Source organism: Lycorma delicatula, chromosome 2, assembly GCF_047948215.1.
Source record: "Lycorma delicatula isolate Av1 chromosome 2, ASM4794821v1, whole genome shotgun sequence".
Classification (NCBI taxonomy): Eukaryota; Metazoa; Arthropoda; class Insecta; order Hemiptera; family Fulgoridae; genus Lycorma; species Lycorma delicatula.
Window position 1 is genome coordinate 224,187,276 of NC_134456.1, and position 26,712 is coordinate 224,213,987.

The 26,712-nt window shown below is 31.2% G+C and overlaps 1 protein-coding gene across 2 annotated transcripts in view; it reads left to right on the forward strand.

Annotated features, from left to right (window-relative positions):
* The first annotated feature begins 10,481 nt into the window (after positions 1–10,481).
* Uvrag (UV-resistance associated gene) overlaps positions 10,482–26,712 on the forward strand; it is a 52,452-nt gene continuing 36,221 nt past the window's right edge. The window contains exons 1-5 of one of the 2 annotated variants that reach the window (XM_075357267.1): positions 10,482–10,705; positions 14,783–14,932; positions 19,407–19,662; positions 22,186–22,293; positions 24,346–24,538. In XM_075357267.1, the coding sequence (XP_075213382.1) occupies positions 22,228–22,293; positions 24,346–24,538 (259 nt within the window). In that variant the 5' untranslated portion in view covers positions 10,482–10,705; positions 14,783–14,932; positions 19,407–19,662; positions 22,186–22,227. The remainder of the gene's footprint in view (positions 10,706–14,782; positions 14,933–19,406; positions 19,663–22,185; positions 22,294–24,345; positions 24,539–26,712) is intronic. The other variant, XM_075357266.1, reaches the window with a different exon arrangement.

Here is a 26,712-nt window from a genome sequence, read left to right on the forward strand (position 1 = left end):
TACAGTAAGGATCATATACAGCCATATTATATTGTGTACCTAATTATTTTAACAGAATTTATAATTAATTTTGATAACTGTTTTATTGTTGCTGATGACTGCTGAACCCTGTATGGTGATCTGATCGACGCTCAATAAATAACGGAGAACTGATCAGTGCTCAATGACAGCTCATTGGCGATGATGATTATTCATTATGTTATGTTATGTTAATGCACTATAAACTAATGTTTGTGTATTTGAGATTAGAGTAATGGTTAAAACGTAGAAAGACATTGGCAATATATATTGTAAAAATGCTTGACTTCTTAGAAATACGTATATTATATTCTATTTGATAATGTAAATCTGTTTCATTTGTTCTTGCTGCTTTTTACTTTCCTGCCTAGCGCCACAGCTGTATAAGGGAAAGCATTGTAATCGGTCTAATTTGGGCATATGTGGTTTACACTGGATCTTTGTTTTGACACCTAAAGAACCAAAAAAACCAGATGGAAATTTTTCATATGTTCATATGTTTTAGGTGTCACACACAGCGTTTTTTTACACGGACTTGAAAACTAGATCGTGGATACCGGTGTTCTTTGGTGGTTGGGTTTCAATTACCCACACATCTCAGATATGGTCGAACTGAGAATGTACAAGACTACACTTCATTCACACTCATACATATCATCCTCATTCATCCTCTGAAGTATTATCTAAACGGTAGTTACCGGAGGCTAAACAAGAAGAAGAAAGAAAAGGTGTCACACACTAAATCACATATCTCCAGAACTACTCAACCAATTTTGACCAAACTACATATAGTGGATTGATGCCATTAAATTCTCAACTTAAAAGGTCAAGGAGGTGAGACTGTACAGCAAGGTCACCCTCAGTATCCTGAGATTTCACCTAATTAAGGTCTTATTTCAGGTCTTATAGGCACATTTGTTAATTAAGATGTAATATTTTCAAAAAAACATTTTTGCAAAATCTAACTCCTACCCCAAAAAAATTCTTTAAACTAGTGGCTAAGTGGGCATAGCGACTCATTAGTACCCACTGTGACCACAAGGAGCACTAGTGTAGCACTGACTTACAGCTGCTGTAGTTGTCTACCATGATAGTACTTAAAGTAGCCACTAGTACTGTCACAACTGCACGAATGAAACACAGTATATGCGCGTGCTTTAGTTAGAAACATTGAAATCAATAAACAAAAAATATTATTATACTGAAATAAAATTATAAATATTTTAAATCAAGTTGTATGTGTAAGCTGTGCATCAGAAAAATGTTGTGTGGCGGGAAAGTCCGCCACATGTTGTCAGCTTTTTGAAGTCACAAATTAAATTTTGTCATCAAATAATAAGAATAATCTTAGCAATTCTTTCCTTAAACCCACTGATATAATAATGGACAGTTGAACCAAGAATTTGTGTGTGGACTACAGTAGTGATCATATACCGCTAGATTTTAGGATTAACGGGATTTGTAATCCATTTGGATAATGGTTTTATTGTTGATGAAGATGGTTGGTAATTGCTGAACAATGAACGATGATCTGTGAACCAAACGGTACTCATTGAACGGTGATCTGTGATCTAATCGGTGTTCATTGAACAGGGATCAAGTGCACAATGAACAGTGATTTATGACCTGATTGGTGCTCAATGAATAATGGTGATCTTGATCTGATTGATGTTCAAAGACAGCTGATTTATGATAGTGGTGATTACTAATAATTACTTTTCTGTTGTTATGTAATGCACAAAACAAACTCAATGTATTTTTGAGGATTGTTACATCGTTTTCAGAAGTGGTGGTATACTTTATGCTTGGTTGTAAAAAATTACAAAATCTAAAAATCTAATTTTTTTCTTTAGATAAAAAAGTAGTACTACTTGTTTTAAGTTTGAGTTAATTTTAAAGGCCAATTAAAAACAGTTCTTTACTAAAGATAAAAGAATTGAAAACACATTTAAAATATCAGCTGATTTGATAGAGCTGAGCTTTAAAAGATTCACATATTTCCACATAGATAGTTTGAAAATAAATAACATAAAAATCTCAAACACATATTTTGTATTTGTAAAAAAATACAATTAATTATAAGATAATAATAATCGTACCAAAAAATTAGATATCCAGAATTAGTATTTATTTTTCTAAAATTCCTAAAGGCATATAATTCAATATAGAATCTCTGGTTAAAATATTGAAAGAATTTATGTCAGTAACATTAAAACATTATAAAAGAAGCATACTCAATAGTTAAATTTTTAGGTGCAATTTCCAAACCCTTTCAAATAAAAACTACAGTAAGACAAGGTGATGGTTTCTCACAATATTGTTCAGTTGCGCTCTGGAAAAGTTAACTGAAGAATAGAATAGGAAAATACAAATACTTAATAAAAATGGGCACAACATCTAAATATTTAAATGTAAATGTTTTACCATTAGCGGTAACTTTGGTAAAAGACTTTAGATAGAGAAAATGAAAATTCAAGAATTAAAAAACTTTACAAACAAAATCAAGCTACAAATTTCATATTTGTAGCTTGAAACCATGAAAATTTCAGAATAAGAATCAATTAACATAGTCAAAAAGTTTTAGGTAGCAATAATTACTGTACCCTGAATGTTTTAGAAAAAAATAATAAATAAAAGCCAAAATACAAAAAAATGAAAGTGGATTTCATCTTAAAGATACATAAAATAAAAAAATTCTTATTAAAAAGCTCATAATTAAGACACTATAAAACCATAGTTTTACGAGAAGTATTGTAGAGTACGGAAGGTCTACAGAATTTCTTAGGACAATCTAGTAATTGTCAAAAACATTATTTTAAAAAGACTATGGCCAAAACTCAAAGATAATACTTATAGATTAAGCAAATTGGAAGAATTTTGCCAAAATTTTGAAGTCACTATTAAAAAAAGAACTCAAACTTTATCGTCACTTCAATAGCATGGATGAAAACTTTCAGAAAACTAGTGGATGAATCTACATATCCAGAGAAACAGAAAAGGGAACACAGTGAATGGACCAAAGAAAGGAGAGAAAAATTTAAGAAAAAAATGAAAGAATTTGGAAAGAAAGAACTTGGGACTATACATGGGTGATCCTTAGAAGGTCTTATCGCAAAAATAAAAAGTTATGTTTAAATACTTTTGAAATGTACTCTACCTTATCAGAAACAAAACTGAATCAATCTGTTACAACACTCTTGGCTATTGATTCTGCACATTATTTTATTCACATATTTTTTGCACTGACAATAGGATTCACACATTTATACATTGAACCACCCTAATCAAATGACTGTAATTACAAAATTTATCAGTAACATCAAAATAAAAGATCTTAGACAGATTCACTTTATAATTTCATCTGGATTAAGATACCAAATTAAAATAACTTGATAAAAAAAAACAATAATTTTTCTCAAGAATTCTTGAGACTCATATTTTTTTTAAACTATGTAACTTTTATTTATAACTTATTTAAACTATAAAATTTTTTTTAAGTATGACTATAATATGGCTTCTTCAAAACAAACAATATAGTTCATTTAAGAACTCATTCAGAGTTGTATCTTACTGTGACAATGTTTTATCTGTAAAAGTATCTTCATGAAAAGAATTTCATTTAAAACCATTACAATAAATAAACATTGAAATTTTTTTTTTTTTTTGAAATAATGATTGCCTTTACATAGTCATTTTTAATATAGTTTAAAACAGTTATTTTGAAGACACTTAATGCTACACATTAACTTAAACCGATTAAGTAACAGAGCCACCTATGATCTCACCCATTTATGTTCCATTTACTTCTGTCTGATTATATAATTATATGATAGTTTATGATAAAAACATCATTAAGTGTTGTTTATAAATATTACATTCACTCAAAAGGTGAAATTAAGACACTAAAAGCAGTAGTTTTGCCTGAAGTTTTATACTGTTCAACAGGCCTACAGAATTGCTTAGGAAAAATCTTATAAAAGTTGTAAATATGCAAATATGTATATAGAGCACATAACACTTTTTAGCACTAAAAGAAGATAAGAAATCCAGAAAGAAAAACAACAGTAAGTTTAGAAATTGAATTACAATGTTGCAAATTAATGTTGTAGATTTTATACCTAATTAAAAAAAATTAGTTTAAAACATTCATTCTTAAAGTGGGTGATAATGCCACCTTGTGGGCGCTGGAGGCATTCAGGCTGGTAGAAGGTCCACAGAAAGAAAATTGGGGACGTTCAGGCGGTCTTGGAAGGCGATGGCTGATTAAAAAAAAAAGGCAACTGAAAGTTTTGTTTTAATTATTGTATTGTTATATTGAATGTGCTATCATTATTAACTATATAGCTACAATTGTAATTTTTTTGAAAGCAATTTTAACAAAAATACTTCTATATATGATGAATGTGAGTTTTAATTACTCTCATTTAAAATGTAAGTTTCAACTCAGAAATATGATATGCTACCAGGTTTAAAAACAATAATTACAATTATTACTTTTGACAGGTGGTTAAGTTTAAAAATTTTTTACCTCAATGTGGATGGAAAAAGTTTGGGAATCAATGGTTTAAAAGAACATTATTACATATAAAAGAAGCATCGAGAATATTTTCACTGTACAACTAGGCTGGCTAAGAGTTTGACTGAGGTTTGTTAAGCCCTTTATCAATTCGCCATTAGCATTTTACTTTACTTTAATCTTCAATTTCCAGGATCTTACTCTGCACGATGTTGTGGAATTATCAAACTGTAAGGAGGTGTGATAGGGTATCATCTTACCCAAGTCTCCCTCCCGCTGCTGAGTTAGTTATAATTTAGTAATGGAAAGAATGATCTACTGTAAAAACTATGAGAAGATATAATGTTAAGAATTAATTAACACGTAGAATTTATTAAACATATTGAGATCAAAACAGAAGTAGAATTTTAGAGAAGTGTTCAAGTGACATAACTTAAGCTCATAATCACAAATAAAAGTAAATTTTGCATTGTTTTGTAAAAGGGAAAAGATAAAATTTGTTTAAAAAAAATTAAAATAAAATTACTTACCTTGCAGAAAAAATAATTCATTAACCTCTTCCACCTTTGTTCTTCCTTTAAAAATGTGATTTCTAGTTTAAATTCTCTAAATACGATTATTTTACATTTAATTTTAATTAATGAGTATATATTAGATTTAAAGTTTGACTACCGGTTTCAGATTAATGAAACTTTCTTCAAAAATGCCTTATGCAGCTAATTATTGTTAGCTATTTATATTATTCCAGGAAGAAGCCAATAATTAGCTACACATGAATTGGAAGAAAAATTACATTAATCTGAAACTCAATTATTAGTAAATTTAGTTTTATGTAAATTTTTGTCATGCTGTTCAGTGAATAATTGCACTACGATATTCAAAATAGGCTTATTACAAATTTGAGTTTTATAAACAGAAATTTTTGAGAATTACATTTAAACCATTTGTGTGAGGAAGTAAATGTTCACGCATTTCTTTAAGTACAATTATTAAACAGTTAAGCAAATCATTAAAATAGATAGCTATAATGGGTAAATCATTACTGATGATTCTTATTTAAGAGCAATAATCAGTATGACTTAATAATATTAAAAATGGTTATTAACATGGAAATTAGCTAACAACAAACATGAATAATAAAACGTAACTTTGTTCACGAGCACAAAAAATAATATTAAAGCAGTAAAAAAGTTTCAGATAAAATATACACCAAAAGATTAAGTCTAAATTAACTATAAAAATAATGTCTTAAAAGTTACTTATAATTTTTATTTTATCTAAATAAGACAATTAGTATGACGTACAACTTATTTATTTTTGAATATATTATTATAAAAAAAAAACACATCGATATTTATTTTATTTCCATCAAATTAGTACTTTTTAGATAGGTAACTGTTATCCTTTTTAATGATTGTTAAACAATAAACATTTACTGTAATATTTAGCAATGTTATATATATATATATATATATATATATATATATATATATATATATATTAGTAGGGCATTCACAGATTCCTGTACATATATATTTATAAGTAGTGTAAAATATTTATTTAATAGCATTACGTTAACATTATTGGTAACATAAATGTGCACTAAATCACCAGACAGAATATGCTTTAGTCCCAATCATCTTCTAATAAAATATTTGTTGTCTTGATTTACCTTTTTATCTTTCCTAAATAGCTCTTAAGTTCCCTGTGATAGTGTCTAGGGACTCTTTGTTTCTTTTCTTAAGGTTAAAATGAAACTCCAATATAACAACCGTCAAAAGTAAAAAAAAAACATTGCTCTTTAATACAGGGTAATTAAAGAGTGCATGGATGACAGTTTTTTTTGTATATAGTATAATTTTTGTTTTTCAATTGAAACATACATAAATATATACTTATAGTTTATGGCATTCCCAGTAATGTAAAGATTCCAACTGAGGGTGATAGTAACATCTAAATCACTTCAGCTGTTGAGTTATGGTGGATCAAACATACATACACCCTAAGTATATGTATGTTTGATCCTTTTTGGGCAGTCATGTAAAAATTGAATTCAATATTCTTTCTCAAAATGGATTTTTCTGTCAGAAAAATAAAAATACCATCTAGCGGAGGGACATCCAAATCCCTTCTTCCCTTCTTGCCTCCAAAAAATCTAGTCTTCCTCCTTAATCAACAAAAATCATACATATTATTGTACTGTTAAAACTTTATTTTCCCAAAATACAATCGCCTTCAAAAAAAACAAAAAAAAACCTAAAATTATATGAGGGAGTTCACATATTGATGTCCAGTAACAGAGTAAACAGGATTTCTGAGTTCTGTAGCAATAGAAACAAACCTGCAAATTGACTTCTAATTAATATTTTACTTCCAACAATGCTTTCTAATTTATATTTACGCTTAATTGTAGACCTGAAGAATACACATGTCAAGCTGCTTTCAGTTAATAAAATTTCACAAGTAATGATATTAAAATTTTTTTGATAAACAGTAGTATATAAGTTGCAAAACTGCTTGACTTCTTACTAAGCAGTATACATATTTTACTGTATAATGTTAAATCTATTTCACGGATAAACTTATTCTTAATTATTTGCAATCTCAAATATTAAAAAACACGATTGTCAAAAAAAACCATTGCTCATATAGGATAATAAAGAGTATGCGTGCAACAATTTTGTATGTAATTTAACTTTTTTTCCAAATTTTTTGAAACACACACATATATGTATATATATATATATATAGCCTATGACATTACCAGTAACGTAAGGATTCACCTTGGGCCATACATCTAAATTAGTTCAACTGTTGAGCTGCCACAATGGAACTAGTATATATACACCCTAAATACATTACTCTCCATTTTGGGTATTGTAAAAATTTGGATTTACCAATATTCAATGCTCTTTCTGAAAATGAATTTTACAAGGGATATTTCTAAAGTAAAGACCGCTGGAACATTTCTCTCCTTAAGGATGGCGAACTTGAGTCGTTCACGGGTATGCTAATAATTTACACACTACACTGTTGTCTTAAGTTGTCGCGTTGTAGTATCGTTGATTACCTGTGATTTACGTAATAAAATGAATACGAAAATCGACGCTGCCGCCGACTGTGAAATACGTGGTCATACATTTTTTAAATGATCAAGACGTTAAGCCGGTTAAAATTCATAGGCGGTTGGTTGCTGTGTGCGATGATAATGTAATGAATTAAAGTAACATCCGAAACTAGTGTGAAAGGTTTAAAAATAACAGAATTATGTGCATGATAAAGAACATTGGGGGAGGGCCTCGATAATCACCGAGGACTTGTTGAAACGCGTCGATGATGAAATCAGAAAAGATCGTCGTTCAACGATTTTAACAATTTGTTTCAAGAGATGTTTTTGGTCGCATTGTTCACGACCATTTAGGCTTCAGAAAGGTTTGTGCACTTGGGTGCCGCAGTCTTAACGGAACGTCACAAAAAAATCCGAACGGGATCTGCTTTTTTTATGCGCTACACATAAAAAGGTGAAGAGTTCCTTAATTCAACTGTTACGGGCGATGAAACAAAGATTTCCTATTATACGCCAGAGAGAAAACGGCAGTCAAATGAATGGCGTCATCCATCCTCAATCAACAACCAGACCAACAAAGATCAAGCCATAGCCATTTGGTCGCAAACTGATGGCTACAGTCTTTTGGGATCGGTTTGGCATACTGCTGATTGATTTTATGCCATGTGGAACTACTGTAAATGCAGAAGCCTACTGCAAAACTCTACGTGAGTTACGGCGCGCCTTTCAAAATCGGTGAACTAACGTGGGTGGCTGACCGACGGCGTTGTCCTGCTGCACGATAATGCACGTCCACATGTTGCGGGTCCGACATGTTATGTTACTTACTGAGAACATTTGGATGGGAGATTTACGATCACCCACCATATAATCCGGACTTAGCTGCTTCTGATTACAATTTCTTTGGGAAATTTAAAAAAGTTTTGGGTGCTGTTAATCAGTGGCTAAATGGACTGGCGGCACAAGAATACGACGAGGGTATACTGAAGCTGGTGTATCGCTTCGATAAATGTCTTAATTCATGTGGCGATTATACAAAAAAGTAATAGTTTAAGAGAAATAAAAAATTGTTATAATTTTTTTTACATTGAAACGGTCTTTACTTTAGAGATAACCTCTCGTACTTTCACAAAAACAAAAATATCATCTAATAGAGAGAGATTCGAGTCCCTTCTTGCCTCATTAATATATCAGGAGTAACCGTGTTTGAGAAATTTTTACTATATAATGCTGGCCGCTGATAACACTTCGTGTTGCACCTTTATTAATGTTGTTGTAATCAACGATTTTCTGTAAACTTTATGGCAAACACTGAAATCCTTCTTGTAGTTCCTTATGGCATAGCAAACCTATAATTCCACTGATTTGCATAATATAGATATATTTTGGTATGATAATGTTTTTATTTTCGTAATACTGAATGTAGCTAATATAATTACTTACACAAAAAAGTTCCTATCTCGATAGTACTAACAAGCTCATTCGTAACAAACTACTAACAAAACCGTGCACAGATTCAACTGAAAGAAGTGCATTAGTATGCAATAACTTGTAGCAAATATTTTTTACAAATGACAAATAGCTGTATTTTATCATTAATTTTATCTGTATCTTTATAATTAACATTATAAAGATACAGAAAAATTATTATAAATTGTTTATTACACATAAAATTATTTTTGATTAGAAAAATACCGTTTTTCTACTAACATTGGCCAGTAGGTGTATTGGATGGTATGACAACTTTTAGATCAGCTGGTCTCGAATTCGCTTCCAAGGATTTCAGGTTCAGAATTTATATCCATGTATAAGTGCGGAACTGTAAAAATTTTATTATGCGTTCTACTAGACTATAACAAAAAGAAAATGCAAACGCGCGAGTGGGCTCTTATATTATAACTAGTGAAAATATTTTATATCTACCTACACCCTTAATTTATGGTTTTTCTCCGTTGAATAGTATGCAAGTTTAACCATACTATCCGCAAGTTTGATTATTGCATTTAAATAACGTGTACACTTAGATTTCTACACGCTCTTTTCCTATTCTGATAATTGTAATTATTTTTTTATTTTATCCATCACTTAAAAAATTAATGAAAATAAGTCAGATTTTTATTCGTTTGTGAATCTTTCTGCCGAAAAATTGTTTTCAGATCTATTCAGAAGTTTGCTGCTGGTTTAACTCACAAGCTATGATCCTATCGTCTTTTAACATTTGTAAGAATTTTTCTGTCATATTTTACTAACATACAGTTGAAATGATATTATCATTACAGAATCTGACTAATTCTAATAGTTTTCCTGTATTTTAGTCAACCCTAGGTTTCTTAAAATTAAAATAGTTAGCAATTCTGAAAGTCGTGGAGGTGACACGCTCGACTATTTCTTATGGAAGCTGTTCGTTATGACTACAACATCTTCGTACGAAATCATATAATGTGGTTTAAATGCAACAAACTTTACACAAGATTTTGCGTATATCTGATATAAAACAAAATATTTGTGTGAATTCCCCCCCCCCCCAAGTAAAACCTTACAAAAACCCTAATAACTAGTGTTTGTTTTCTCTGCACGAATAATTATATATAAGAAATCTGATACAACCTAACTACGGCCTTATTGTTTGAAGAAGTTCCAGTTACTTTGTTAAAATTTGTTTATGTTGACCAATTTTTAGAACTGCTCTGTTATTACAAATATTTTTCTATTGTACTAATTATATGAAATAGATTTATTCAAAGTTTAGTCTTAAATTTAGCGGAATAGTTATATTTAATATATTTTGATGGAGCTGCGTAATCTATTATCTACATTTTTGATCGTTATGCAGTTGAAGGTTTGTAAACCTGTTATATCTTAAATTGTCAGCTGTATTAATATCGGTAGTGAATTGCGTTTCTCTGATTAACCTCGTATTTTTCTGTTTTGCAATTGATAATAAATTCTCTTAACTGAAGTGATCAGAAAAACAACAGCACATAATTAAATAATTCTCTTTGTTAATATTTTATTTTACATGTTGGTGAAGTTGTTATTGAAATAACTTTTGTTTTTGCGAGCTGAAACATGTCTTTTCATCATTGGATAATGTAATCTTTAAGGTAAATTCTTTTGATGTAGTACCTTTAAATTTAGTCATTTATATATTTAAGTCCTTTTTATCAGCTAAGTATATAATTTTTTTTGTAAAGTTTTTGGTGAAATAAAATAATTGAATGCAGGTGAAATGTTGAAGTTTGTACCTTTCAGAGCTGTGGAACTATACGAAAATATTTCTCATTATGGTTAGTGCGAGTGGAAGTTTCTTAATCTTGGTTAAAAGAATATAAAATAATTTCAGGAAACGATATCGAAAGAGCGGTAACGCTTAACTTGATTAAGTTAGTAATGTTTGTACTAATTCTGGTAAAATTGTTTTTTATTCGGGTACTATGATTAGCAATTGTCCATTGTACTCTAATCTTTTTTTGGTCGCACTTTAACATGACGTTTATGGTTTATTGATATAGAATACAAATATATAATTTTTACAATAAATGACCACCTACAAATGTAATAAGCATATGTTTTGTTGTATATGATTGACATGACAGAATGAGATTTGATGACCTCAAATATTTAGTTTTAACAAAGTTATGACTCTTATCAAGAAAATGTTATTTGTTTGAAATTTAAATGAAAATTACATATCTGACTATTTTTATAAGTATTTGAAGATATTAATTATTTGTTATCTGAATTACAATTAGTTACTGTATCAGAGATAATTGAAACTCATTTCCAATATCTATTTGATATTACCAATATTGTCAGAAGTTTTATTTTGCTTGAATTATGGCAATACCTAAGAACGTATGTTATTCATAAACTAAATTCGTGATATCAAAGGTGAAGAGAGCAGGTGGAATTTTGTCTAGGCATATTGCATAATAGTGGCTTTAATTAGTTTTGGCAATCATAAGATGACCATTCATGTGGGTTCGTGTGTGTGGTAATTATGTACAATTAAGGACTCGCCTTTGATTTTTATAAAATTTATAAAAGAACATGCCTTACTTAGGACATTTATTTGTTACAATTGAAGTTTTCACTGGAAACACCTTTCATTCGACTTAAGTCTCTTGTAAGTTACTCTGTATCCTCATGAAAAATCTCATTATTCAATAATGCACACGTGTAAAGTACATTATTTTTGAAATAAATAATTTCGTTAAGTTTGTTAGTTAAGAATGAGAGTAAATTCACCCAAGACTAAATTAAGTTTGATTAAACTTAATTTCAGTGTACATTATCTACAAAGTAAAACTTTTAAGTGAAATTCAGATGACCTATTACTTTAGGTAAGTAATAGGTTATGTTGTTGACATCATACAAAGTTAAGTATATAGAATTGTTAGTTACCTAACCTAACATTAACCTTAAAGTTTTTCTAAACCTACCCAAACTCAATTGAATTTCTCCTAAACCAAGTTATTTACTCTGTAAATAATATATTTTTGAATTATGAAATTTTTCTTGAGGGCTCTGTAAAACGTGCAAGAGATGTAACTTGGGTGAAAGAGATTTCTGATAAAAAATTTTAATTGTAATGAATAACTTACCTCTTAAATAAGATATATGAAAAATTTCATAAAAATCTGATGAGTCCATAATTGTAAATAATTGTCTTATAAATTTATATACACGTTGTTCAAGTGTTGTTTTTATGTGCTGTTTGTAAAATTTGTGTGTTAGGCTAATTTCTTTGTATTTCTTTGATACATATACTAGCAATTAAAATAAAAATATATTGTATAGCAGGTTTTATAGCTATACGATTAAAATATATTTATTCTTTATGTCTTTGAAAGACAAATTCAATCTGGACTTGCTGTGTTTTTTTAGAATGTACTTTGTTAATTCTTTGAATTCTCTGTTTTGAAAGTGGCAAAGTAATCTAATCTGTTAAAACAAAATTTTACATGGTTTTAGGTTTATGTGATTTTCTCACTGTCTGTTTTTGATTTTGTTCTTTATTTTACAGAGTATTTTGAGTCAGTATGGTAGATTAAGCTACTAACTTGTATCAAATGTTTTATTTTAATGAATTATCTGTTAATTGAACTAATGAACTAATGTTTTAAAAGTTAGGCTCTTGAGAAGTGCTTCAATTCCTGTCTTCCTGGTGGTATAGACACTTATAAACTTGTTGGGGAAAGTTCTGACACTCATTTGTTGATTTGTTGGGCAGGCGAAGTTACTTTAGGAGTAGGACTTATGACTGAAGCATATTTAGAAATTTGCATTATTATTTTGTATAATTATATAAACAGGACATAATTCAGTTTAATATCCTTTTCAGTCATATACTAAATATATATCTTATATAAAAAAATTAATCACAACCTGTGCAGAATAGATTCTCAGATGATCAGCATCCATTGTCTCGCAATCACACAGCAGACACTTAAGAGATGGCAGCACATGGATGTGGTGAAGGTGATGAGCAAGATGGTTGTGGCCAGTTTTTAATCAGAAGGCAGCTACGCTGACTGCAATGGTAGAGGCTGGGGTTGATAGGATTGTCAGTGACCAAAATCTCCCATCTACCAGCAGCCATCTCAGAGAGGTGCTGTTCATTTCATCTGTTGACCACTGCATTGACCAGTACCCTGGATGAATGCAAGGATGCAGGGTCAACTAGGTTGGGTAAAGTTGTTCTTAACTTACCCAGTTTATCAGGCTCCTCATTTCCATGTATGTTGACATTACTGGGTATCCACTGAAACATTAATGTCCACCTGTGATTTCCAAGGCTTTCCAGTCTTCTTCTACACTCAACCGTCCTCCAGCATTCCATTTGGGTGTTGCGCGATAGATTATGTATAGTGGATTAGGAGTCGACCAAAACTGGGAGTCTAACGCTGGCTGTGATCATCACTTCGCTCCCGTATACTAGCACAGGTTTTAAGTACAACTTGTAGGCAGCCTTGAGAACATCCTGATTTGCACCCCACGATGTGGCTGTTAGTAGGCGGGCTCCTTTTACTGCCTTTTCCACACAGGGCTTCCACATTAAACGTCTGTCCAGTTTAACCTCTAAATATTTGGATACATTACTTTCCTTCAGCTATTCCGTTGTACTGGAGGTATTTTTGTTGACAGAGAGAAAAGCTAAAAGGTGGTTTTTGATGTATTCGCTGTCATTGTGTTTTGCCTCGCCCATGTTCTAGTTTTATCAGAGCCTTGTTAAACAGACCTCGAGTGAAGAGATGGATCCACTGGTTTCTCAGAAAAATAGGTCATCTTTGTAAAGGAGTGTCTGCATGCCAGGCACGCTTCTTACCGCATCCAGATGTCATTTATCATGATACTAAATAGCGAAAGCTCAAGACGGCTCCCTGGACTATTTCTTGTCATTGAATGCGAAATGTATAAGTGGCCTTCAGATCCACCAGTACTGCCAATGTTGACATTTTCCTGTGTAACCTGTCCTTAACATGTATAAAACAACATGGTTACATGGTCCATTGTGCTGCGGTGCTTACAGAATCCCACCTGAGCATTGTTAATGAGTTTTCGTGTTTCAACCAAATGATTTAGATGGTTTGCAATATCCGTTCCGCCACTTTACAGAAAGCACTCATCAACGATATTGGTCGATAACTCTTCCCCTTATTGACTTCTTTGCCTGGTTTCAGTATAGGAACAATTTTGGTCTTTCTCCATTGTTGTGGAATGTGTCTTTCCCAAGTCAAATTTATGGCAGCTAGAACTGTTTTCTTAGCGTCATCGCCTGTGTGAATTAAAAGTTCAGGGGGAAATACCATCAGTTCTCACAGATTTCTTTTTTTTGTCTGCAAGGAAGCACTCTCCAGCTTAGCAATAGTAAAGGGAGCATCAGACAGCTCCTGAGTTCTCTTGTCCAAGCTCGAGGTCAGTGGATGTTTGGTCATTCCTGGCGATGGCTTTATCTCCATGGACACGGCTGACATTCGCATAGTGCTTGCATAAGGTATTGGCTGTATCTATTGGGTCGGCAAAAAAATTGATTGGCACACTGCAAGGGTTGCTGCGGCATTGGAGGGTTGTCGTTGTTAAGCTGAAAGATATATTTGTGAGCTTGGGTACCATTCTTCCTGAAATTTAATGTAGCAATAAAATACCTTAAAGTAGAGCGCTTGGCTTTTTGATTTCAGGGTGAAGCTCAGCTTGGTGTTTTCTAAGTGACCTGGAGTCCTCAGGTGGTTTGGTTCTTTCGGTTGTGTGGCGGACATTGTCTCCTCTTTTCTTCAGGTTGGATAATGTGGAGTTTCAGAACAGTTTGCAGTTTCTCACCTGTCCATGAGGTACACACTGTCATGCACAGGTCAATAAGGCTTTATTAATTGTGTGTATAATCTTTTCAGGTAAGTCGGATATCATTGCTTCAGAAAGAACCGTATCCATGCGTGTTTGGAACTTATCCCCATTAGCCTTCTTGAAATTTCAGCTTGGAGCCGGGCAGTTATTGTAAGGTGTCTTGTCTGTAAGTGAAGTGATGAGAATCGCTCTATGGCCACGAACACCAACATCATTGAGAAGTTTAACTTTTGTTTTACCGGAAATATGAGGGTGGGTGACAACCAGATCCGGCCTTGACATTTGACTTGAAAATGACTAGCAAGTTTGGGACATTTCCAAAAGCAATAGTTGGTTATTATCAATCATTTTCTCCAGAGTCCTCCCATGCACAATGAGTGTTGGATAGCTCTATTTTGGTGAAGGACTTTTGAAATCTCTGACGAGAATACTGGTAGCTTGGATTGATGCTTTAACCACTTTGAAAGAGGGGATGTTACCAGGAGGATTGTACAGGCCAATCACATTAAAGTGTTGTCCATTTTTCCACACCTTGACCTGTATGACTTTGAGCTTCTTCCATTTCATATAACACTTGGAGCTTGTTGTTAAATTTTTTATAACTCCATTGAATATAAAACAGCAGTTTCTGTGGCAGCTTCTGCTTCAATGATAAAGAATAAATCCACATCTAAATAATAGGTATTTTGTTTGAATTCAAAAAAATTTAGTGCTGTTAAGGGCTCTTGCATGCCAATAAAGGAAACAAAGGCTAATGTCAGAGCTCTTAAAAGAGCTGGTTTGTGGAAAGTTCTTTGAAGCCATCTTGATGTAATCAGCGTGTTAAAAGGCGAACCTTGTGCTGATCGATTAGATTATGCAAAGGGTACTACAAGCAGGCGATCAACTTCACTCCCCTCCCAATATAATCTGATATGTATTATTTATTATTGAAGATGTAACTTAATTTCACCAAAAGTTCAAAAGTCACACATTTACCGGAGATACATTGTATTGTATTTTTGAAAAATAAATTGAATTTATTTCTATACTTCACACACGCTTTTAAAGTGTTAGAATAGATACAGAATTAATTTGTGCTTGATATTCTATTAAAACTGAGTTTGTAGGTGTGATTTTCAGCTGCAAAAGGTTTTTTTTTGTTAATGTAACATATGTGAGAAAGCTGTATATTAGTGATTTGTTGGATGTTATGATTAAGAGAATCTGTTGTAGAGGTTTTTTTTTGTAAATATAAGGGATTTTAATGATTTGTTACGTTTATATTTTAGTTTTCACACTATTCTATGAGATGTGATAAAAAAAAATAAAAATTTTTTTATTCTGCACGGTATGTCTTTTCGACTGAATTTGCCTTTTTCCTACGCAGTGGCACTGCTGCCTGTAATGCATAGTAATATGTTCAGCTATATTAGAAACATAGTTAAAATCTGGTAGCCAAGTAATCGGGGTTATACTTTATTACGAGTGATGGTTTATTTTGTTTGAAAATGATGGAACAAAGGATCTATATTAAAAATGGAATAAAGTGCATTAAAGTGGTGAAAATGTTGGGGAAGGCTTTTAGTGAGATGTAATGTTGACACCAAGGGTTTATGAGTTGTAAAAATGGTTTCAAGAAGTCTGTGAAGATCACAAAAAGAGTTGGAGTACTAACATTTCATCAACTGATGACAAAAATTCAAAATAAAGGATATTTTGATCAATAAATGTCAGTTCACTATTAGAGAAGAGCTGAGAATCTCTTATGGTTCATGTGAAACAATTTGGGTATGAAATGAATGGCAGCAAAGTTTGTTCAAAAACTTTTGAATTTTCAACAAAATCGCAGAACAATTGTTTGCTGATGTCGTTGATGACTCAGAATTACTCAAAATTGTCATGACAAATGATGAAATATATGTGTTTGATTATAGTATTAAAAATAAAGTCCAATTATCCCTATGAAAGCTTTCTGAAGAACCAAGATAAAAAAAACTCCATTTGTTTGGTTGAATGTTAAGATTCTCCTTATTATCTTTTTTTTTTATTAATATTGTGTTGTCCGTTATGAATACTTACCACAAGGTTATAGGTTCAACAAACATTAATTAGCAGTTCTGTGTAATTTGTGTAAGGCAACCCAAACAAAACAACCATAAATGTGGGTACCACAATAGCCACCAGCTCACATTATAATAGGGTACCAGCTCACACTGCACTATTAATTTGTGATTATTTAACCAAAAATAACACCATACTGATGCCGCGTCTTCTAAATTCTGTAGATACAGCACCTTGTGACTTTTTCTTCTTCCTGCTGACTTAAGAGAACATTAAAAGGACAATGATTAGCTATAGTAGATGAAATAGACAAAAAATCATTAATTGAACTTAAGGCTATATAAAAAAAATGTTTTCTATAGGTGTTTCGACAATTGGAAAAAACTGGCATAATTGTGTTATATCTTTTGGGGAAGGATACAACAGTTTAATTTAATTTGAAGGGGACAGTTTCAAAATAGAAGAATAAGTAAATTCTGTTAAATAAAAATATTAATTTTCACTATTCTCTTTTTTATCACACCTTGTATATTTGCAGATTTAAATAAAAACTCTCATCAATAACGTAATATAGAGCTACAGCAACATAATGTAGTGGCTACCATAACATAATAATATCTTTTCACAAATTAAGAAGTTATCAACATACTACAGGTATTGCTTAAAAACTATCCCATCAGGTCATTAACCATAATCAAAATTTTAAAATATGCCAAAACAAAACTACTTAATTTCCAACATTCATTTCTATATTTAACCAGGCCCACCAAAAAGGGTTCGTTAGTTTGGCTGATACATTGTTACAACAATTAACAAATTATTAAATAAACTACTGAACTTCAACATTCATTATTATATTTAAACAGACCCACCAAAAAGGGTTCATCAGTTTGTCTGATGCGATGTTATAACACTTAAAAAATAACATTTTTGGAAAATAAATTTGTATTTCATTGTTGAATACTAACAATTCGTAGGACAACATATCAGATCATGAGCACTGAAAATGCAACAAACTAGGGTTTTACAATTAAACTGAAGTTACTATATTAAATACTATAATGGCTAGCTGAATACATGTTCACTCGCTGATAGAAAGAAGGGTTTGTACCAGTACTGCTAAATCAAAATCAACTTTTGTAAAAGATTGAAAAATCACATGGAACAGGATGAATACACACATCCATGGGCTTCCCCCCCCCCACACACACACACACATGTCTTGACCCTTAGGACCCGCCTTGTGATAATTAAGGTCATTGTTCCACCCTTAGCTTCTAGCCCTGATGGGCTTTACTGGAGGTCATCTTGCTGACTCTAACTCTAATTACATATCACAGCCATCAGTTTGGCCTCTATCAGGATGCCACTGATACTAATGCCTTGGTACATATGTATGTACATGTACAAAAGACTAATGTAATGCAAATTTTACGGTAGCCTGTAAATCATGAACTTGACTTACTTAAGCAATGTTAAATTTACAAACATAAATTTGATAAAATGGACTTACTAAATAAACATAACATAGATCATTCAGTACGTCTGTAGAGTCATGGTGCCTTTTTAAGTTATTGAAACAATAAAAAGCCACATATTGGAAACAAGAAAAATGCAGCAGGAATATTCTCAGATGGAAGGGTTGGGAGGAAGAATGCATTACTATTAGGAAGTTGTGTATACCCCATAGCCAACATCACTCTGAGCAGTTAGGATAATGACTATATAGAGGAAATAAAGTTCATTGTACATTCTGATTTAAAATAAATTGAGTTAGTTTTAATGAAGACTACATTAAACATTTGTCGTTAGGAGAAGGAGTTGAAATAAACAGGAATTGAACTGCGTAAGAAACATTCAGGTATGAAATATGTAATTGCTTGATGATGAAAACATTGAAAGAATTTGAAAATTTATTTTCACGGTCAAAAATATGTGTGTGTAAACGTGCATTTGTGTATTCATTACTCTACTGATCTCTGTGGGAGAGTGGTAGTGCCTCTGTTTTTTATCCAGAAGGTTATGTGCTCAAATGGTGGTCAGGCTTGGTACTTTTTTATACTTCAAAATACATTTCTATCCATTAAAAAAAAAAACACTTGTTACAGGAGGGTGAATAAATAAATAAGTTATAAAAAGATCCTTCTTCTCTTGGTGTAAACTGTAGCTATTTAAAATATGCCGAGATGGTAACCTAAAGTATGAATTTGTTAATCGGTACTTCATTGTAACTGTTCAGAATAACTTTTTTTTTGATAGTAATTTTTAATGATGAAGCCATTTTTCATATTTCTGTGTACGTTTATGAATATTTTGTCATGATTTGAGCTGCATCATGTAAATGTAAATTCATTTGGCATGAATGACCTATAGCAGAAAGTAAACATAATTTTATTAGACATTCTTCACTGATTTCAGTTCCCCAAACAGGAGATGATGATGTCCATGTCCATTGTATAAATGATATATTCATGATTTTATCAACAAAATGTTGGCCTAGTTACGAGTAGGAAGAGATGAATGGAAGTAATGACCTCTGCAATCTGCAATCTTCTGATCTTATTCCTCTAGATTTCTGATTTTGGCGTTATATGTAACAAAATGTGTGCATCAAACTCATCATTTACCATTTGAAGAAAATCGTGAATAATCACAGATGTCTCTTTTGAGTAAAGTATGTAACAATTTGCATTATTGCATTGATATGTGAAGGGTGGGTTGTAGAGCTTATTCAACTTTTTTAAGTTTAAGGTTACATCGCTAAATATTTTTCTTTAGTTTGATGAATTCCATTTCATCTTTTTTTCAAAATTTTATTAATTTAGAGCTACCATAATATAAGATAACGATTTTGAATAAGTTACCTTACCAAGGGTTTAAAAAGAGATTTATAATGGGTTATAGACAAACACTATTAACATTTAGTTAATTACTGAAGATTCCCGTAGTGCGCTAAAGCTAAAGAGCCAGGTTGTAGTTTCACTGCTTGCTGAAGCGTATATCCAGTTATTCAGAAAGCGAGTTGTAAATATTTAAAACCTCATAAACCTAATTTTGCATGCTGATCTGCAGCAAAAAGAGATGATCTCTTTGTACAAAACTTTGATTAGGTATATAGAAAACAATTTCTGGGTAATCGGTAGAAATAAAGAAATGTGAAAGACTAATCTTTTAAAAATATATAGTTAATGATGATGCTTCCTTCATTATTTATGAAGCAATAAGTATAATCTGGTACCTAAAAGGCTTTTTAACATTTCTCATTATAAAACAACTAGTGGATCAAGCGGTTTGGGGTAAAGTTCATGGAAACATACTATATGACTAGTAATGTTGTCATTTTTTTTAAAGATTTGATTTAAAGTTGTTTTTAATTTTAAAATGATTTCATTACTGTTTATTTTCTCCTCCGGCCCTTTTTTTATATTCAGACACTGGATTTGTTAGATGCATTTCTCCATTCTTTTAAATTCTCTTTCATTCGCTTAGTCTCAGTATGTAACTTTTACATCCTACTTCAATTATTTGTTTCATATTTTTTTAATTATTGCTCTTTACTGTTTTATTTAGCTTCTGTGTTTCTTTTGATACTGAATTCACTGATCATGGAGTTTTATTTTAGCTAAATCTTCTTAAAATGTTTTTATTGATTCATTTAATTTTTCATCAAACTCCCAAAACATGCGTTTCAAAACTTTTATTTTTTATTTTCCATCGTCTACATTTCACTGCCATAAATTGCTATACTCCGCGTTCAAATTTTAAAAATAATTTGTTAATTCTTAAATCTTTTATATCTTATATTCTTTTCTACATAAAGAATCTTTTCTCCTGGTTTGTCCACGTCTTCTTTTGATGTTTTCTTTATTTTCTGTATCCTTTTTACAGTTTTACTACCTAATAACTAGATGACTTATGTTTATCTATATTCTCATACTTTGATGTTAACTCTTCATGTCTGTGTGTCACAATTTATTTTTATTTAAACTCGCTTACTTTAAATGAATTTTTCATTAGCGATAAATAAGTTCCATTTGTTCCTTTTACTTTTTTCTTTTCTCTGTTCTATTACTCCCTCTCAGTGTTTTTGTAACCTTCATTACTTTAAAAATAAAGTAAGATTTCATTCTTGTTTTTCTCAGTTCTAAACTGCACCGTGCCTCTCCTCATTTTATATTCTTGTTATAATTAATGATGATTTTACTTATTATTAATAAATCTTCTTTTTCTATATTTCACCTCTATTTTTCTTGAAATTTTAAATATTCTCTTCCATTGTAGATTATGAAATCTTTTTTTTGAGCTCTAAAAATTATACGTATGTAGTTGTGCTTTGTTTTAAAATTCAAGAGTCCAAATTTCTTCTTGCGTTCAATACTTTTCTTGAAACCAAATTAATTTTCATCTAGTGTACTCTTTCTTTGACCCCATTCTTCTATAAATCATATATGCTTAATAATTTGGTAGCTCGAGGTGTTTAACTTAAGATGCGGTAGTTTCATATTTATCGTCGTAATTTTGTTTAGTAAAAATAATGGTATTTATTGAAATCTGAGAGTACTTCTCATAAATTTTGCTGACTAATAATGCGCTGACCCTACTTAGTTGTACTTTTCCCAGATAGCATAATAATTCGGTTGTACTTATAATTCTAGGATTAGATACGGTCTAATTTCTAAGTCAAGCTATGAATATCAAGTGAATATGGTGTTTTTTTATTTATTATTATGACCTTGGACATTCTTTGCTTTTTTAATTAGGAAGATGAGACGTATGAAAAAATGCCAGATCTGTGCCAGGAATTGAACCCAGCACCGGCAGATTCTAAAGCATAAACTTAGAGCAATTTGAATAGAAGTATTAGATTTAGTAAAATATTATTTAAATAGGATTTCAAAAAACTTAATCATCCTCCCTCATTTCCATAACAAACCACATTTTTGAATTCACCTCTCTTATGAGAATGTTAAAATAAAGTGCATGTATATCTACAAATGTTTTATTTTGTCAGAGTCTAAGGTGATGTGTTAATATCTGAGTGATAGTATCATTCTTCCATCTTTAAAGGTTCATGTTCACACCGCGGTTGACTTAGAATTTTTATATCTAAAAAATTTATTTGTCATGTATATATAAATGCACATTTGCATCCTTTACTATTTGCAATGGCATGTAACAATTCTTATTTTTTTCACAGTTTGTATTCTAAAGGAATATAATGATATGGTGACATGTGGAAATGTCTGTGTTACCACAAAGAGCTACATTGAGATGGAAGGAGTGGGTACCACTTTATACCCAACAGGTAATTGAAGTAATTAATATGTATCAAAATGTTATTGGAATCTGTTTTCAAATCGTTAAAATATATATATTCTTATTAATTTATTCTTATATTATGTATATTTTAATTTATAAAATACAATGGATATAAATCAAAGACTATTTTTTTTGTTATAAATTAAATTGTTTGTATGATTGCCCGTAAAACTAATTATTATTTTTCTATCGCTGATGACATCTTGAAAAGTCATAATTTTGTGAACACCTTAATTAAATTTGTATCTGTTTTCATTGTTAGAAGTGAATTAGCTAATAAAATAAATACATATGCCAAAAAAAAGCCCAGACTTAAGTGTAGAAAGAGACTTTTGTCTCCTGATTCTTTAATTTTCTCTGTGTTTTTCATGCTGCAGTTATAAACGAGATATTTTATAAAATCTGAAAATAATGTATTTTTTCCAAATATGATGATGTGAAAAGAAAAAAATATTCTAACAAAAAAATTCACATGTGTTATTCCAGTTTTTCCATTAAAAATTAAGAAATGGTTTTAGATTATGAATAAAACTTTACCCCTGTTGCTGAATCATGTACGTAAAAATTTTAGACACAGTATTTGTTACACATCCTCAGTCAGCAGATGTCTGAATGTTACGAAGTATACTGCACTTACAAGGAGTCATTTGTGAATGTTAATCATTTTATTAGTTCGCATGAAAATAAACAAGAACAAAACAAAAGTAATGAAATGTAGTAGAAATAACAAAGATGGACCACTGAATGTGAAAATAGGAGGAGAAAAGATTATGGAGATAGAAGAATTTTGTTATTTGGGAAGTAGAATTACTAAAGATGGACGAAGCAGGAGCGATATAAAATGCAGAATAGCACAAGCGAAACGAGCCTTCAGTAAGAAATATAATATGTTTACTTCAAAAATTAATTTAAATGTCAGGAAAAGATTTTTGAAAGTGTATGTTTGGAGTGTCGCTTTATATGGAAGTGAAACTTGGACGATCGGAGTATCTGAGAAGAAAAGATTAGAAGCTTTTGAAATGCGGTGCTATAGGAGAATGCTAAAAATCAGATGGGTGGATAAAGTGACAAATGAAGAGGTATTGCGGCAAATAGATGAAGAAAGAAGCATTTGGAAAAATATAGTTAAAAGAAGAGACAAACTTATAGGCCACATACTAAGGCATCCTGGAATAGTCGCTTTAATATTGGAAGGACAGGTAGAAGGAAAAAATTGTGTAGGCAGGCCATGTTTGGAATATGTAAAACAAATTGTTAGGGATGTAGGATGTAGAGGGTATACTGAAATGAAACGACTAGCACTAGATAGGGAATCTTGGAGAGCTGCATCAAACCAGTCAAATGACTGAAGACAAAAAAAAAATCATTTTATTAGTTTAATTAATATTTTATTTAATATTTTTATTACTTGCTAATTTTATGAAAATGTGACATTTTTGTTGTTTTTGTACTACTCAATTTTTTTTATTTAGGTTACAAATACGCAATTTAACAAAAAATAATTCCTGGATTTTATGTAAACAACAATGACAATAATCCCGATTTCTATTAAAAACAAATAATAATTAAGGCAAAATTGAAAAAATTATATTTAAAGTTCCTGTTATAAATTTCAGAACTAAATAAAGTTTTTTATTATGATTTAGTGTAGGATTTTTTAATTTCAGCCGGTATGAAATTTATAAACATTCAATCTATCAGAGATTCTGTGTAAAAAAAAATACAAATTAAAGTCAAAGTTTTGGGAAATAATGTTTTTAAACATAATTGGCAGCTTCAAAGATAACACTTAGAAAATTACAGACCATTTCTCAAAATGTATAAATTTTTGGATTTAGTTGGTTGAACATCGATGTTGGAAGTGAAATAATATAACAGGGAACTATAGTCTTTCGTTGCAGTTGTATGAAGCGGTTGGAAACGATTTATTTACCCTCTAAGCATTTAATGGATTAATTTATTTATAAATAATAGTTTTTTGCCTTAGCTTTATGTTGATTTATTTTTCTCTTAAATTTTTATTTTTATTTTTTTACAGCAACGTTTGCGAAACCTTATCCAGATAATAGCCTATAATGTGAAACTAGAAAATAGGGAAGATAAAGGTTCATTTTATTATACATTACACATGAGTACAATGTCTGCACCGTTTTATACTAGTGAAAAATTAGAAAGTGAGAATCCGAAGTGGGCAGAATTAGAAATCAGCAAAACATATGGAGCAGCAACTGGTATAGCACGGCTTATTTTATTATTTATTATTGTACATAGTAAGGACGTAGATTTAAAAAAACATTTTAATCTTTAATGATCCAAATCCTTCATTTTATTTAAAGATTGTAGAATTCTGTGTGTTTGTAAGCTATGATTGGATTTGAATTAATATAAAATTAATTAATAAATTTTCTACAGGCTTAGGTAAATGAGTTTTTGTAATAGAAAGAATGTAGTATGATATCAGATTTGAAATAATCTGATATAAATGGCAAATTAATTTGAGTTATAAATTGGTTTTTTCTTTTAATTAGTTATCAATTGTTGTAATTGCTGCCACTTTAATCTTTATGTGCAGTTAAAAAGATAAGATTATTAAAATATTTTATGCTTTGATTAATTAAATGAGTAGGACATGTTTATGGTTAGGTTTATCCTGAAATAAAAATGTTATATTATTATTGATAATAACATTACAGCAATATTAATATACTTGTACATGTTATTACTATTAATAAAACAACTTTTCCTTTGCAATCTGTATATTTAAATTTAAAATCATTTTTCCTTATTATTTTAGTCAGAGTTCTAACTAATTATGAAAATTTGTCAAACAAAAGTTGAAATGTATTTCAAAAGATTTTAAAGCATAATAATTAATTTTAATTATTAATAATTAATTAATTAAGAATTAATTTTTGCTTAGTTATCTGTTTAATTTACAGTTACCAAAGTGCACTGAAAACTGTTTAATTATAGTGAAAAAAAAACAAGAAACTATTTAAAAATCAAAAGTCAGTCTGCTGTGATGATTTCAAATGTCAAGTTTACCACCTGATAATGTATTTGAAAAAAAAAAATTAAATAAATTGTGTATTTAACTTACAGGTTGTGTTACATACAGGTTGGTAAGACTGAGGGTGTTCATTTGTTACTAAAAATCTGCACCCATAATCTTCAGTACATTCAAATTATTATTAAAAATATGCAATAACACATTATTGCACTCACTATTAAAATGTGTGGAACAATAAAAACTTAATACCATAAGAGTATTCATTTGAGGGTGATTACTTAACATAAACAATGACAATATGGTTTATTATGAGGGTAAATTAAATATAAACAGGATTTTTGTTCTTGAGTGTCTATGTTCGGTAAGACTGAGTTCACACTTCTAGTATGCTTTGGTGAGGTCATTAGGAGTGGGGAAAGCTGGCCATTCCACACTCCCAACCAATTCGTCAGTAATGCTCAAGATGGAGCAACAGGTGCACTCTCTCCACTGCACAACATATAATTATAAAATTTTTTGCTCGTGAAGGAGTTCAAGCGATGGAAATTTTCTGTAGATTGACTGCACAGTTCAGGGATCAATCATTACCAAGAACTTGTTTGTTTGCCTGGCATAAAGAGTTCACGGAATGAGGGACACAATCACCGTCCTTGGACCGGCATTACAGATGAAAACATTCATGTGGCTCGAGACATTCTTGAAGACTATCAACAGGTGGGAGTATCTGAAATTGCAGAACAGGTCGGAATAAGTTATGGGAGTTGTCAGGTGATCATCACAAACGACCTACAGTTCTATAAAGTATGTGCCAGTTGGGTCCCTCACCTTTTGATCGCAAATCAGAAGTTGAGATGTTTGGAGGTCTATTAGAGGCTTATAGCAAGGTTTGCGAAAGAAGGTTATGCATTTTCACCTCAGATCACCACCTGTGACAAACATGAGTCCACCACTACACTCTCCAGTCAAAGCAGGCCAATAAGGGGAGGGAGCTCCAGTGAAAGCCAAGACTTGACTGTCAGCTGGCAATGTTCTTTCAACTGTATTTTTCGACCGGCAAGGGTTTTTGCTCATTGATCTTTTTTTTTTGAGCGACACAGAATCAGTGCTGTTTACTACTGCAAGCTGTTGAACAAGGTGAGGGCTACATATCGCCGCAAAAGACGAGTCCAACCGATTCGAGAGGCCATCCTCCTTCACGACAACACCAGGCTCCATACTGCAGCTCTAACGGTCTCAAAAGTAGAAGAAATTCACTGCACTCAACTTGATCATCTTCCTTACAGCCCAGACCTATTGGCCTGTGATTTTCATTTGTTTGGGTCGCTTAAAGAAGCTCTAGGAGGGCAACAATTTGAAGATGATGAGAGCATGGAGGGATTCGTGCACGATTGGCTC